This window comes from Lucilia sericata, unplaced genomic scaffold, assembly GCF_015586225.1.
Source record: "Lucilia sericata isolate MDLA Ls3-8-SP2 unplaced genomic scaffold, ASM1558622v1 Contig002866F_arrow, whole genome shotgun sequence".
Classification (NCBI taxonomy): Eukaryota; Metazoa; Arthropoda; class Insecta; order Diptera; family Calliphoridae; genus Lucilia; species Lucilia sericata.
In genome coordinates this window covers 28,270-43,815 of record NW_023996549.1, presented here as the reverse complement: position 1 = coordinate 43,815, position 15,546 = coordinate 28,270, and the positions used below count along the sequence as shown (strand labels likewise).

General features: G+C 29.7%; 2 protein-coding genes and 1 pseudogene across 2 annotated transcripts; 1 reads left to right on the top strand and 2 right to left on the bottom strand.

The window, feature by feature from the left end:
- The first annotated feature begins 4,491 nt into the window (after nt 1–4,491).
- Nucleotides 4,492–5,131, top strand: LOC119614412 (annotated as a pseudogene).
- A 266-nt stretch (nt 5,132–5,397) lies between these two features.
- Nucleotides 5,398–9,296, bottom strand: LOC119614413 (UDP-N-acetylglucosamine transporter-like). The gene is made up of 3 exons (XM_037970544.1): nt 8,998–9,296; nt 8,794–8,913; nt 5,398–6,551 (listed from the first exon to the last, which is right to left on the bottom strand). The coding sequence occupies exons 1-3, from the start codon at nt 9,008–9,010 to the stop codon at nt 5,623–5,625; spliced, it is 1,062 nt and encodes a 353-aa protein (XP_037826472.1). The 5' UTR covers nt 9,011–9,296; the 3' UTR covers nt 5,398–5,622.
- A 4,042-nt stretch (nt 9,297–13,338) lies between these two features.
- LOC119614414 (mannose-P-dolichol utilization defect 1 protein homolog) lies at nt 13,339–14,745 on the bottom strand. Its single transcript, XM_037970545.1, has 3 exons — nt 14,586–14,745; nt 14,271–14,468; nt 13,339–14,204 (listed from the first exon to the last, which is right to left on the bottom strand). The coding sequence occupies exons 2-3, from the start codon at nt 14,353–14,355 to the stop codon at nt 13,516–13,518; spliced, it is 774 nt and encodes a 257-aa protein (XP_037826473.1). The 5' UTR covers nt 14,356–14,468; nt 14,586–14,745; the 3' UTR covers nt 13,339–13,515.
- Nucleotides 14,746–15,546: the final 801 nt, after the last annotated feature.

Sequence of the window (15,546 nt, the reverse complement as noted above, 5' to 3'; positions counted from 1 at the left end):
TAACTCCATTCAATGAGCTGCGGGTAGTTGTTCGTATATTTTCAGGCATTTTACACTTGCCACACAGTCCACTTAATTAATATTTTTACTCTGTGGAGATAGTTATGGGCTGCTGTGATTCACCGTTTATAAAAGATAAATGCGTTTGATATTTTCAACTTCCTTCATGACCATTGCCCCGTATAATTTTCCTTAGTTTTTGTCTTTGTGCGTTTGCTATTGTGATTGTCTTCCACAACTCTACTTCGGTTTGCCCGCTGTAATCTGGACTAGCTTATCGCTGCTGTCGTAGTTCTGTAGTGAAATTTTTCACAATCTTTTTTTTTTTTGTATTTCGCCGATTTTTCTTTGTTATTTTAGTAATGGTATACAAATTGTTTTTGCATTTTGTCTTCTGCTTTGCTTACTGTTTTATTTACATCAAAAAATTTTTTTTCACTCTCTTTCATTATCTATACATCTTCTATTGCAATTTAGAGATGTCATTTATGTGAGTTATCGTTTTCTTAACAGACAGAGTTGTCAAAGAACAAATCGAATAAAAATAGCTAAAAAGTAGGGTTCTATAAATCGACTTTCGAATAATCGAACAATCGACTTTTGTCGAAAAAAAGTCGAAAAGTCGAAGTCGACTATTTTGTTCCAAAAAAGTCGATAACTCGACTATCGTCTATGAAAAAATCGAAAAGTCGACTTTGTAAATAAAAGTCGAAAAAAGTCGAAAAGTCGGAAAGTCGAAAAAATCGAAAAGTCGAAAAGTCGAAAAAAGTCGATAAGTCGAAAAAAGTCGAAGAAAGTCGAAAAAAGTCGAAAAGTCGGAAAAAGTCGGAAAAAGTCGAAAATAGTCGAAAAGTCGAAAATAGTCGAAATTTTAAAAAAGTGGAAAAGAGGTCAAAAACTCTAAAATAGTCGGAAAAACTCGAAAAAAGTAAAAAATAGTCGAAAAAAATCGAAAATAGTCAAAAAGTCGTAAAAAATCGAAAAGTCGAAAAGTCGGAAAAAGTCGAAAAGTTGAAAAAAGTCGGAAAAAGTCGAAAAAAGTCGAAAAGTCGAAAAAAGTCGGAAAAAGTCGGAAAAAGTCGAAAAGTCGAAAAGTCCAAAAAAGTCGGAAAAAGTCGAAAAGTCGACCATTTATAAAATACTAAAAGTCGAAAAGTCTAAAAGTCGACTTTTAAATAAATGAAAAAGGTCGAAAAGTCGAAAAATCGACTTTTCATAAAATGGAAAAAGTCGAAAGGTCGATAAGTCGACTTTTAACTAAATGCAAAAAGTCGAAAAGTCGACTTTTCGTTTCAACTATAGAACCCTACTAAAAAGGGAATAACAAAATGAAAACAAATAAACTTTTTCGATTCAAATACGGTTTTAAAGAAATGTATGTATATGTATTTTTAAAACAATTAAATTTATCGAAAACTTTCTATAAATAGAAGATTCATAAAACTTGTTCTATAAAAATAAAATTTAGTTAATATTTCCTATTCTATTAAAAGAATATTCAGTAAAAATTTTATTTAAAATGAAAATTCATCGATAATTTTCTAAAGAAAATAAAATTTATCGAAAATCTTATACATAAAAGAAAATTTTCACTATAAATATAAATGTTCGAAAATTTTCTCCATAAAAAAAAAAAGAAAGTTGCCAAAAATTCTCTCTATGAAAAGAAAAGTTATCGAACACATTCTATTTAAAAAGAAAAATTATCGAAAACTTTCTCTATAAAAAGTGAAGTTATTGATAATATTCTCTATAAGAAGAAAAGTTATAGAAAATTTTCTCTATAAAAAGAAAAATTATCGAAAATTTTCTCTATAAAAAGAAAAGTTATTGATAATTTTCTTTATAAAAAGAAAGTTTATCGAAAAATGTCTCTATTAGAAGACTTTATTTTCTTTTTAGTTATCGATAAATGTTCTCTATTAAAAGAAGATTTAAAGAAATTTTAAATTTTGTTAATAAATACTAAGTGGAGTCAATTTTTCATTTGACTAAAGTCTAGTCTATAGTCTGGAATATAGTTTATAGTGTAATCTACAGTGTTGTCTATAGTGTAGTCTATAATGTATTCTATATTGTAGCCTATAGTGTAGTCTGTAGTGTAGTCTATATGGTAGTCTGTAGTGTAGTCTATATGGTAGTCTATAGTGTAGTCTATAGTGTAGTCTACAGTGTAGGCTATTGTATAGTCTATAGTCTAGTCTATAGTCTAGTCTATAGTCTAGTCTATAGTCTAGTCTATAGTCTAGTCTATCTAGTCTATAGTCTAGTCTATAGTCTAGTCTATAGTCTAGTCTATAGTCTAGTCTATAGTCTAGTCTATAGTCTAGTCTATAGTCTAGTCTATAGTCTAGTCTATAGTCTAGTCTATAGTCTAGTCTATAGTCTAGTCTATAGTCTAGTCTATAGTCTAGTCTATAGTCTAGTCTATAGTCTAGTCTATAGTCTAGTCTATAGTCTAGTCTATAGTCTAGTCTATAGTCTAGTCTATAGTCTAGTCTATAGTCTAGTCTATAGTCTAGTCTATAGTCTAGTCTATAGTCTAGTCTATAGTCTAGTCTATAGTCTAGTCTATAGTCTAGTCTATAGTCTAGTCTATAGTCTAGTCTATAGTCTAGTCTATAGTCTAGTCTATAGTCTAGTCTATAGTCTAGTCTATAGTCTAGTCTACAGTGTAGTCTATAGTGTAGACTATAGTCTAGTCTATAGTCTAGTCTACAGTGTAGTCTATAGTGTAGACTATAGTCTAGTCTATAGTCTAGTCTATAGTCTAGTCTATAGTCTAGTCTATAGTCTAGTCTATAGTCTAGTCTATAGTCTAGTCTATAGTCTAGTCTATAGTCTAGTCTATAGTCTAGTCTATAGTCTAGTCTATAGTCTAGTCTATAGTCTAGTCTATAGTCTAGTCTATAGTCTAGTCTATAGTCTAGTCTATAGTCTAGTCTATAGTCTAGTCTATAGTCTAGTCTATAGTCTAGTCTATAGTCTAGTCTATAGTCTAGTCTATAGTCTAGTCTATAGTCTAGTCTATAGTCTAGTCTATAGTCTATAGTCTAGTCTATAGTCTAGTCTATAGTCTAGTCTATAGTCTAGTCTATAGTCTAGTATAGTCTAGTCTATAGTCTAGTCTATAGTCTAGTCTATAGTCTAGTCTATAGTCTAGTCTATAGTCTAGTCTAGTCTATTAGTCTATAGTCTAGTCTAGTATATAGTCTATGTAGTCTATAGTCTAGTCTATAGTCTAGTCTATAGTCTAGTCTATAGTCTAGTCTATAGTCTAGTCTATAGTCTAGTCTATAGTCTAGTCTATAGTCTAGTCTATAGTCTAGTCTATAGTCTAGTCTATAGTCTAGTCTATAGTCTAGTCATAGTCTAGTCTATAGTCTAGTCTATAGTCTATATCTAGTCTATAGTCTAGTCTATAGTCTAGTCTATAGTCTAGTCTATAGTCTAGTCTATAGTCTAGTCTATAGTCTAGTCTATAGTCTAGTCTATAGTCTAGTCTATAGTCTAGTCTATAGTCTAGTCTATAGTCTAGTCTATAGTCTAGTCTATAGTCTAGTCTATAGTCTAGTCTATAGTCTAGTCTATAGTCTAGTCTATAGTCTAGTCTAGTCTATAGTCTAGTCTAGTCTATAGTCTAGTCTAGTCTATAGTCTAGTCTAGTCTAGTCTAGTCTAGTCTAGTCTAGTCTAGTCTAGTCTAGTCTAGTCTAGTCTAGTCTAGTCTAGTCTATAGTCTAGTCTAGTCTATAGTCTAGTCTAGTCTATAGTCTAGTCTATAGTCTAGTCTATAGTCTAGTCTATAGTCTAGTCTATAGTCTAGTCTATAGTCTAGTCTGTAGTCTAGTCTATAGTCTAGTCATAGTCTAGTCTATGTCTAGTCTGTAGTCTAGTCTATAGTCTAGTCTATAGTCTAGTCTATAGTCTAGTCTATAGTCTAGTCATAGTCAGTCTATAGTCTAGTCCTATAGTCCTATCTATAGTCAGTCTATAGTCTAGTCTATATCTAGTCTAGTCTAGTCTAGTCTAAATTTTCTCTATAAAGAAAAGTTATCGAAAATTTTTTATATTAAAAGAAAGGTTATCGAAAAATTTCTCAACCAAAATCTCTATAAAAAGGAAGGTTGGCGGTAATTTTCTCCATAAAAATAAAAATTTATAAAACGTTTTCTATTTGAAAAAGGTTTATCGAAAATATTTTTTTAAAAATTTTCTTCAAAAAAAAAGTTTTTTATAAAAAGAAAATTTATCGTTGTTTTATAACGATCGATTAATAATAATCGATTTTTTTCAAAGAACGTTATTTTTAAAATTCCTTTGCATGAATGTTTTTTAAGTTATCGTATTTTTTATAATACAAAAAAGTTACAACCCTGTGTTAATGTCAAATTTCTTTAATTCTCTTTCTATATTTTTCTTTTTCCAACCGGCTGTTTCTTGTCATTGTTTTCTATTATTTTTAAAGTGTGTTCCTAAAGTTAATAAAACCATGTCAAAACCCATAACATTTGTTACCGGTAATGCTAAAAAACTGGAAGAATTAGTGGCCATCTTGGGTCCCAACTTTCCACGTCCGGTAATATCTAAGAAAATCGATTTACCCGAACTGCAAGGCGAAATAGAAGAAATTGCTGTTAAGAAATGCAAAGAAGCCGCACGTCAGGTGGATGGTCCCGTATTAGTGGAGGACACATGTTTATGTTTTAATAGCCTTAAGGGATTACCCGGTAGGTGAATAGGTGTTTTCTAATTGAAAAAATGCCACTTATAATACAATTAAGGTCCCTATATCAATGGTTTTTGGAAAAACTACAACCTGAAGGTTTACACAATCTATTGGCCGGTTGGTCAGATAAATCCGCTAAAGCTGTGTGTACTTTAGCTTTTTCTGAGGGCCAAGACTCAGAACCTATAATATTCCAAGGCATTACAGAGGGTAGTATTGTCGAGCCACGCGGTAGTCGTGATTTTGGTTGGGATCCCATATTCCAGCCTACTGGCTATGATTTGACTTATGCTGAATTACCTAAAGAGGAAAGAATAAGATTTCTCATAGATTTAGAGCACTGGATGCTTTCCAAAAGCATTTTGGGTGTTACGAAGTAGATTTTAAGTTATTTTTGATATAAAATTGTATTTTGAATACAATTCCAAAAAAAAGTAAAACCAAATAAATTTATTTTTGAGAAACTTGTTGCGAGATTTATCAATATTTCCTTAAAAAGGAAAATAATATCAAAAATTTTCTATAGAAAGTAAATTTAAGGAAAATTTATTAACTTTTGCTCTAGAAAGAAATTTTCTACAGAAAACATAATAAAAACAAAAACACTATTTTTTTTCTGAATAAATAAAATTTTATTTTTATTATTACTGGCATTTTAATACACAACATCAGTATGTACACAGTAAAAATTGTAAGGATTTTTTTTCGTTTTTTTTTTCCACAAATTGTACGCATAAAATAATTTGAGATTTATTACATTTTTTTTTATAAATTTACTTAAGACATTATGTAGTGTGATGAAGGCTTATTTTCATAAATACTGTAAAATCTAAAAAGAAAGATAAAATTGCTTAAATGTTAGAAACACATATTACACACATTAGAATAATTAATTTAAGGTAAAAGTTTTTCCTCATCTGGATGAGGTTGATGAGAATTGGTAACAATTTTAATGGGTCCTGCAGAGTTGGAGGCTTTCTTAGGATCGTAACCGTATAAAAATATCGAAGCAATGACCAATGCGGCACCAAAAGTAAATTGTAAAGTTAAATTAAAGTTGAAAATATAAATAGAAGCCACACAGGAGATGATAATGGCCAGGGAGGTGGCAAAACCTTTTAAAATATTATCGGCATATTTGACCACAACGGCTACAATTAAACCACCGCCTGCTTGTAGGAATATTAAGTACCAAATGAATAAATCATAACCGAAGAAGAAACCTTGATCGAATATCTTAGTAGAGTCACTAACGAAACAGGTAATGGTACCAAATGGTATGCTTAATAAGGACAATTGAACATTACGCATCCATACTGAGATATCGGCTCCCTTAAGAATCTTTTCAAAGTAAATACCAGCAAAACCGGAAAGGAAACAAGCACCCAAAGCTGCTAGCAAACCCAATAAAGGTTTCTGTTCTGGTCCGCTAGTGGAAGCGGCTGCTGCTGCTGCTGCACCTTCTGTTACCGTTTGAGCCAATTGTACGAGTATAACACCAACTAGCAGTAATACCAAAGCTCCCCACTGTGTGGTTAATAGTTTTTTGCGTAATATCACTACAGCAAACATGGCGGTTGTTAAAATTTTCAATTGATATGTCACTTGATAGGTGGCTGCATCTAAATGTGAGGCCGATACATAGAGTAGATTATTTTGTACAATATACACCAAAGAGGGTACACAAACTTTAAGTGTATCCATGGGATTGGCGATAATAGTTTTATGTAGAGATTTAAGGAACTTCTGTACATCTTTACCCTCTTCATTGAATACGAGAAAGAGACAGGTGACAAGTTTAACCACTTCGGACATGAGAACGGCTGAAATTTAAGATATTAAATATGAATTTTAAAGAAAAAGTTAAATTTAGAGCAAATTTTCTTAAAAAAAAATTTTAGCGAAAAATTTTCTATAAAAAGAAAATTTAACGAAAATCTTCTATAAAAAAAGAAAATTTAGCGAAATTTTTCTAAAAAAGAAATATAAGTTAACATCAGTATAAAAAGTTGAAAACCATTAATATTTTGTATAAAAATAATTAAAAACAAGTAAGAAATTATAGTCGGGCGAGGCCGACCATATAATACCCTACACCTGTTACAAAAATGAAATGTGATTTTGTTTTCATAATAAAGCATTGTAGTTGAATTGTACCTGCCTCAGATATACTTAAGCCATTTATTGTTGAATAAAATTGTGGACATTTAAGTCAAATTTGAAGAGGGCTTTGTATAGGTGCTATGGTCAAATGAGACCCTATAATTATAAAATTCATGAGAGTCATCAAGGCTAGTATAGCACTTGGTTTTGCAGCTTTTTGTTGAGATACGAGTATATTAAACATAATTATGAATTTAAAAGCCCTATTCGTCGGGTTGGGGGCTAGGTGAAATAATGGACCGATGTTAACCATTTTTAATTGGCTTTGTCTCCGGTACCATAGAAGATCATGTGCCAAATTTCGTTGAATTATCATCAAAATTGCGACCTGTAGTTTGATTACAAGGTCTACAAGCCCTATACAGGTGTTCAGTTGTATGGGGGCTAGTTGAAATAATGGACCGATGTTATCCACTTTCAATAGGCTTTGTCTCCGGTGCCATAGAAGATCATGTGCCAAATTTCATTGAATTATCATCAAAATTGCGACCTGTAGTTTGATTACAATGTTTACAAGTTCTATTCAGGGGTTCAGTTGTATGGGGGCTAGGTGAAATAATGGGCCGATGTTAACCATTTTCAATAGGCTTTATCTCCGGTACTATAGAAGATCATGTGCCAAATTTCATTGAATTATCTTCAAATTGGCGACCTATAGTTTGATTAAAATTTTTACAAGCCCTATTCAGGGGTTCAGTGTATGGGGGCTAGGTGAAATAATGGACCGATCTTAACCATTTTCAATAGGCTTCGTTCCTGGGACAATAGAAGATCATGTACCAAATTTCATTGAATTATCTTCAAAATTGCGACCTGTAGTTTGATTACAAGGTTTTACATGGACGGACAGACGGACGGACATAGCTAAATCGACTCAGAAAATGATTCTAAGCCGATTGGTATACTTTAAGGTGGGTATAGGACCAATATTATTGTGCGTTACAAACATCAGCACAAACCCAATATACCCTCCCCACTAAAGTGGTGTAGGGTATAAAAATTACACTCAACTTTAAGTGCTTGTAAAGAAAACCAAAGATATCATATAAATTTATCAATGCTAAAAAAAATAGTAGATAACAAACAGCATTGTACAATTTTTTCTTTGAAAGAAATAAAAAGATATCAAGTACATAGAGATTCGTCTAAAAATGTTGAAAAAAACACGTTTCAAATAATATTTGCAGAAAAAAACCATATGTACTTGAATAAATGCTGAACATTTAGCGAATAAAGTAAATATGTATGTATTTACTTTGGCATTGATGAATTTTTTATGGGTATCTATTATTGAGGTTTTTGGGGGTATTTATGATCTTAGGAATAATATTAAAAAAGAGAAGAAATCTGAAGAATTTTGTTTTTGTTTTAGAAGAAAATACTATTATAATTTGTTAATATTCTATGAACTATACATTATTTGTTTGTCTGTCCCCTTAAACCTTACATTATCGGTTAGTAAGAAACAATCGAATGTAACTTCTCTCATTTTCTGCTTGATCTACAATATTCCGGAGTGGTATTTGTATATACATATAGTAGTCGTAGAAATGATGGGGAAGATACAGGTACAGATACAGAAAAAGCGTTCAAAGTTTCCTTTCAGTTTCAGATCAAGATCGCTATTCAAATTGGAATTTCAAAATCCTTAACAAAATCTATCCAAATCTAATTATAAGTTTAAAAACATTTCAATACATCAAACCATCTACTTCAGTAGGTCTATTCCCCATTTGCTCCTTTCCAGCAACAAACAAAAGATTCTCTTTAACACCTGATAAGTAAAACCAAATATATTCAACTTTTTAAGTAGCACGTCTAAAACATACATTCATCCAAACACCAAGTGTTGATGTCAACACTTTACTCCCTTTGCTATCAACATAACAATATAACACTCACCCGTTGAACTTAGAAAAATATCGCCCGGTCTGGTGCGGGCATAACGCATGGATAAACCCAAAATGGCATTTTGTAAAGTTAATGTAATTAAACTAATATATTTTAAATGATTGGCATTCACTGCAAATAGAAAGAAAATACACTATTTAATCCATTTTACTAAACAATAATTAAATTTTCTAAAAAGTTAAACGCTTCACTTACTGTGAATATTCATTTTGTCTACAAAAAAAAACCTTCTGCAGCCACACACACACACACTTTTCTTTAGCTTAAAGTTTGTTTTAGATAAATTTTCGTTTATGTTATTTTAATTATTTATAAAATAAACATTTTACAAATTATTTTAAATATTTTCGTTTATAAACTAAATAAAATTAAAGTTTTTTTTTAATAAAATAAAAGGTTGAAAAAGCAATTTAATTGTTATACTTCCACTTTATTCAACCACTTTAGTCTTTTTGACGTGCTACTCCAACAACTCTTTTTTTTATTAACATCCACGTAAACAAAAAAACAAAAATACACAGATATTTGAAATTGGTGGCAAAAGAAGAAAATACAAAAACAGAGTATTTAACAGGGATGGCAAATAAAATTTGACATATTGTACAAAATTTGTAATTTTTAAAATTGGATGGTAGAAAATTAATATTTTTTGGCGAATTTATATCAATATAAAGCAATTTATATCAATATGAATAATTTTTTTATAAATATATGCAGTGAATTAACTAAGTTTTTTGCCTACCATTTTTTAAGAGAATTTTGTTTTTTGTTCATAAATAAAATTCAAAAAAAAAAAAAAAAAAAAAAAAAAAAAAAAAAAAAAACAGGTAAAAAGTAAATTTATGTTTTCCAATTGAAAATAGAGATTGTGTAGAATGGGAAAACCAAGAAAAAGATATTAAAATAAAAATGTTGGTGCATTTGTTGTTGCATTTTATTATTTTTCACCAGAATTTGCACGTCAATAAAGTATTTTGCATATTGAAAATTCCAGTTAACTTCGTTGGGTTTTTCAATTTATTTTTTAATTGCTTTTGGAATTTATTGTTTTATTGTTAAAAGGACACGTGTTAAGTATTTTCAATTGTAATTTTCAAAAATCATATCCTCATTGTGTGAAACTGTGTAGTTATTTGCGTCAAAAATGTTTAAAGGGAAATAATGAGGCAATTCCAATATAAAAAATTAGTTTAGATTTTTAGAACAAGTGTAAATCAATGAAATTCAATTATGAGATGTTTAATCAATCATTAAAAAATATAAAATATAGAAATTCATGAAATAACACAAAGAATTATTAAAAAAACGCACTGAGTTGTCTTTCAAAATCTTTAACTGCCAAAGGAGAGCGACTTGTATCCAAGCAAAAACCATTGAAGTCCTCATTTTTCTTCTCCAAAGTCCATATACGAACTTAAAAGAACACTATGTTTAAATTTAGACCTCTAAACAGACCTTAGGTTGCTTGGAAACAATATAAAGTGAACTATCGTGTGGTACGGGAAAAATACTTAATTTAGATATTTACAAATAGAGGCGGTTCTCATCACCTAAGATCCACAAAAGCAATATTTTTCAGCTAATACATACATTTATATATAGTTAGAACCCAAATCAAGAATAACTATCCAAATCCAACTACGCCTACTGTATTTTATTCATAAAATAATGCATTCAAAATATGAGGTAGAATATCAAGATTCTAGCATGTAATAGTTCTATAGTGGTATACGGTGATATCCCCATACTTAGAGTGGCTAGGATAGTACTTAGTGTTAGCTTTATTGAATAAGAATCAATATTATACAATTCTAAATGAAATTCACACAGTACTCCCCAAATAGATGGGGTTTCCGTAATGTAGTTTTTGTTTATCAATACAAAATGACCAAAAACCCAGATTATTTTTGTTATAATCTATAGATTTATACCCCACTAACATTTTTTTCTAGGTCCAAATCCATTGATTTCCTTATATATCATGTATCCAATTCAAAATTACTTATTCGTTCCACTACTAAAATATCTAAAAAATGTTATTCGAATACATAGGAGTAATAAAAATATTAAATTTTATAAAATAATGCAGCAATATTAAAAAATGAACAAAAAACCTAAAAAAAAGCAAAATACTTTATTGACCTTAAAAATTAACAATACGTTCACATTTTATCAAAAATCTTGTTAATTAATATCACGATTTTACTTTTTATGGTAGAAAATTAAAATATAAGATATTCTTTAAAAAGTACAACAAACAAATTGCTTTATTTTGCTAAAAATAATTGTTCAGATGAAGTTTTTAAAATTATAAAATTTTACATAGGCAAATTACTTAATTGATTCACTGTATGTATGTACCACTGTACTTTTAAAGATTGAAATGCAACGAAATAAAATATAATTGTACAAATTTTACCAACCCTGGTATTTAATAAAATAGAAAAAGAGTACAATATTTGACGTTTATCGATAAGGTTTATTTTGTTGTTGTTCTAAGAAAAAATATAAACAATGCAAAAACAACACAGACACTGTATACAACAAAGAGAAAGAAAAACATTGCGCCATTTGCTAAACAGTCTATTTAGCGATTTTTATAAAGTAAATTTATAAATAATTGATTAGTTAAATTATATATCAATAAAAATCGATTTTTACTATAAAATATTTAATTTATTTTAATTATTTAGTTTTTTCTCTTTTAACTTTTGTTTTAATTTTACGTTTAATATATTTTATTCTAAAATTAGTTTTACTGTTCTTTAACTTTTAAATTGTTGACATTACTTTTTGATAGTATTTTTGAAGTAGCTCAATTTAATTTGTTACTTTTTGAGATAAATATTAAATTTCTGTTTCGTTTAAAATTAATAAAAAGAACTTTATGTTTTTAACGCATATTTGTGTCTAGTACTTTATATTAGTTGTTATTGTTTGAAAAAAAAAACACAACTTCCGTTTTATTTGTTTGTTTTTTACGTTTTTGAGATAAAGTTTTGTAGTTTGATAAAAATTTGATAATTTAAAATTCTTCACTTGCAAATACTTTAGTATTTTTTAATATACATTCATATTTCAAAGTAGCTGAAGCAATAACAGTGGTATGAAAGTTTTAAAAACAATAATATTGTCAATATTTTGATTAAAGTTTAAATTTTAGACTGTAATGGGAATGATAGCATAGACGGAGAATAGCTAATACAGGTCAACATATTTTTAAACCCAGAGACCAAGGAATACTTTTCTAGAGGATTGAGCATTGCTAAATCCACAAAATCAACTTAAAATCGTTTTTTTTTTAATTTTTTAGAACACGATATCTAAAAAACCTGATGTGCTAGATTCGTATTTAGTAATGCTAAATCCCTCAGGAATTTACAGGGTTTCGACTTTTTTCATATTTTGTTAGCCTGTGCAATCTTTATTAACCTTACCTCATCATACATCTTACATCTGATATTCAGATTTTTGTTTTTAAACAAATTTCGAAAAAAAAGTATTTTTTTAAGAAAATTTTCAAAAGATTTATTTTTTTGAAAATAAAAAATAAAAATTTGAAACTTCATTAAAATTTCTTTTTAAAATTCAATAACAATTCGAATTAAGGATTTTTTCCTATTTCTATAATTTTAAATTTATAAAAAATTTAGATAATTTCGACAATTTTTATTAAACAATTCGAAAAATTTCGTTATCTCAAAAAAATGTTTGATAAATTAAAATTAAAAACAAGTAAGAAAGTATAGTCGGGCGTGGCCGACCATATGATACCCTACACCAGTTATGAATATTAAATATGATTTATTTTTCATAATATCGCATTTATCTTCAATATTCCCTTGTTCCGATACATTTAAGCAATTTATGGATGAAAAACCAATTTTCTGAAAGAGGCTTTATATGGGGGCTAGGGGCAAATATGGACCAAGCCCGATAAAATTTTGTGAATATATTTATATTTACATAATATTTAATTGTGCTGAATTTCATCGCGATATTTGTGTTTATAAGTTAATTTGGGACATTCAAGTAATTTTCTGAAGGGGACTTTGTATGGGAGCTAGGGTCAAATGGGGCCCGATCTTTATGAAATTTGGCAGGGTTATCAAGACTTCTATAAAACTTAGTTGTGCCGTATTTTATCGATATATCTGTATATTTAACATAATTATGAGCTCAGAAGCAATTTTCTATGGGGGCTAGGTGAAATAATGGACCGATTTTAACCATTTTCGTCCTTGGGTCAAATAAATTTCATCCAATTATCTCGAAAATTGCGACCTGTAGCTTGCGCACAAGGTTTACATGGACAGCCAGCCAGCCAGACGGACGGACGGACGGACATAGCTTAATCGACTCAGAAAACGATTCTAAGCCGATTGGTATACTTTAAGGTGGGTCTAGGACGAATATTTTTATATGTTACAAACATCACCACAAATCCAATATACCCTCCCCACTAAAGTGGTGTAGGGTATAACAAAGTTTTAACTAAAAAATATATACATTTTTTTAATCAAATACTTTTTCATTAAATTTACATTCCTTTCATAACAAGAAATGTTCAATTTTTTATTGGAAAATAAATATAAAATGTGTGTTTTTTTTAGATTTAATTAAAACCCAGTTAAAATTATACTTTAATTTAGCTGTTAACTTATAAGTCTTTTATATGCGACTCGTTTTTCTTTTAGCTCCTTCAGAGTTAATTTAATCGACTTTCTTGCTCTTTGACTTCTTGGCAGCAGCTTGCTTAACACTCTTCTTGGCACCAGCAGCCTTAGAGTCGCTCTTATTCCAATAGTACAACATTTGACTTACAATCACACCATTAGCGAATGAAGAAGCGCAGAAAGTAATGATCATCATCTTGTCACCGGTCTCCTGGATAGAGGTGAAAATGCGTGCCAAAGAACCAGCGAAAAGTAAAAATACCGTGGCTGCCGACAACTGGCCGGTAGAACCGTTTTTATAATTAGTCCAGGCTTGTGACAATTTTCCCACCAATAAAATCGGGATATTACAACTTTGTACGGTGACTAGTACCTTAAAGGGAGTAATGCCGGAACATAATACATACACAAAGCTGGTATAGAAAAGAATGAAAGCCAAAGATTTAGCTTTAGAGCCACTAAAGAACATGACGAGAGCAGCAATGGCGGCAGTTTGGGCAGCCAAAAATGTATTATCACCCCAGGAACTGAAAGGGAAACCGTTGACATAACTGTATGCCATGTGGAAAGTAATGGCGGTCAAATCCAACAACACCGATATGAGATTAATGCCTTCGCCGGATTTATTCTTAAGGATTTTCAAAACTTGAGGTACTTTAACCAACAAAGAGCCGGCAATAATAGCCAAACCCAAACTTTTACTCAGTAAAGCCTTAAAGCAAGGAACTGCAAAACAAGAAAAAAAGGTTAGTCCAAAGTTATACGAGAAGTTACAAGATTCTTTTTACTTACCATCAAAATAATTGTGTTCTAGAAAATAGTTATCAAAACATTCTTCACTCATTAAAAACAAAGCTCCTTTCTTAACAACCTCCATTTTGGTAGAATATTTATTTAATTTTTAGAATATTTTAAGTTATTACTCCTCAGCAGCCGGTTTGACACGTTTCCCCACAGAAGTCTAATGTACTTTTGAACTTCTTGCTTTTTCTACAAAAAAAAAAAATCAATCACTTTGTGCTAGTTTTCTTTTTGACCATTTAATGAGTAAACAATGTACTTTTTAGTTATCTTTATTTGTTACGATCTAATTTATTTAATTCTTACTTGTGAATTTAACAATTTATGCTCCCACTACTACTAAATCGTACACGTAATTGTAATCGCACAAATTTCTTTGATTTTGTTTCTAATCAATTAAATGAATGCAAGAGCAAGAACAACAACAAATTTTGGAAGAAAAAAAATGCCGGATTTGACAGCTGTTGATAAAGAGAATAAATAGAATAGATAAAGAGAAAACAGAGTGAAAAGAATAAAATAAAGTAAAAAAGAGAGAATAAAACCAGAGTTGTTTTCTGCATAGTTTATGGAGATGCCATACTGTGTTTATTTGTTGCAAACCGTTGAAATTAAAATCATGTAATGAACTTTGGTTTTATTAAACTAATTGCATCTATGGTTATCTTTTCCAAAAGACTACTAACTAGGTAACTAACTAACTACTAACTACTAACTAACTAACTAACTACTACTAACTAACTACTAACTAACTAACTAACTAACTAACTAAACTAACTAACTAACTAACTAACTACTAACTAACTAACTAACTAACTAACTAACTAACTAACTACTAACTAACTAACTAACTAACTAACTAACTAACTACTAACTAACTAACTAACTAACTAACTAACTAACTAACTAACTAACTAACTAACTAACTAACTAACTAACTAACTAACTAACTAACTAACTAACTAACTAACTACTAACTAACTAACTAACTAACTAACTAACTAACTAACTAACTAACTAACTAACTAACTAACTACTAACTAACTAACTAACTAACTAACTAACTAACTAACTACTAACTAACTAACTAACTAACTAACTAACTAACTACTAACTAACTAACTAACTAACTAACTAACTAACTAACTAACTAACTAACTAACTAACTAACTAACTAACTAACTAACTAACTAACTAACTAACTAACTAACTAACTAACTAACTAACTAACTAACTAACTAACTACTAACTAACTAACTAACTAACT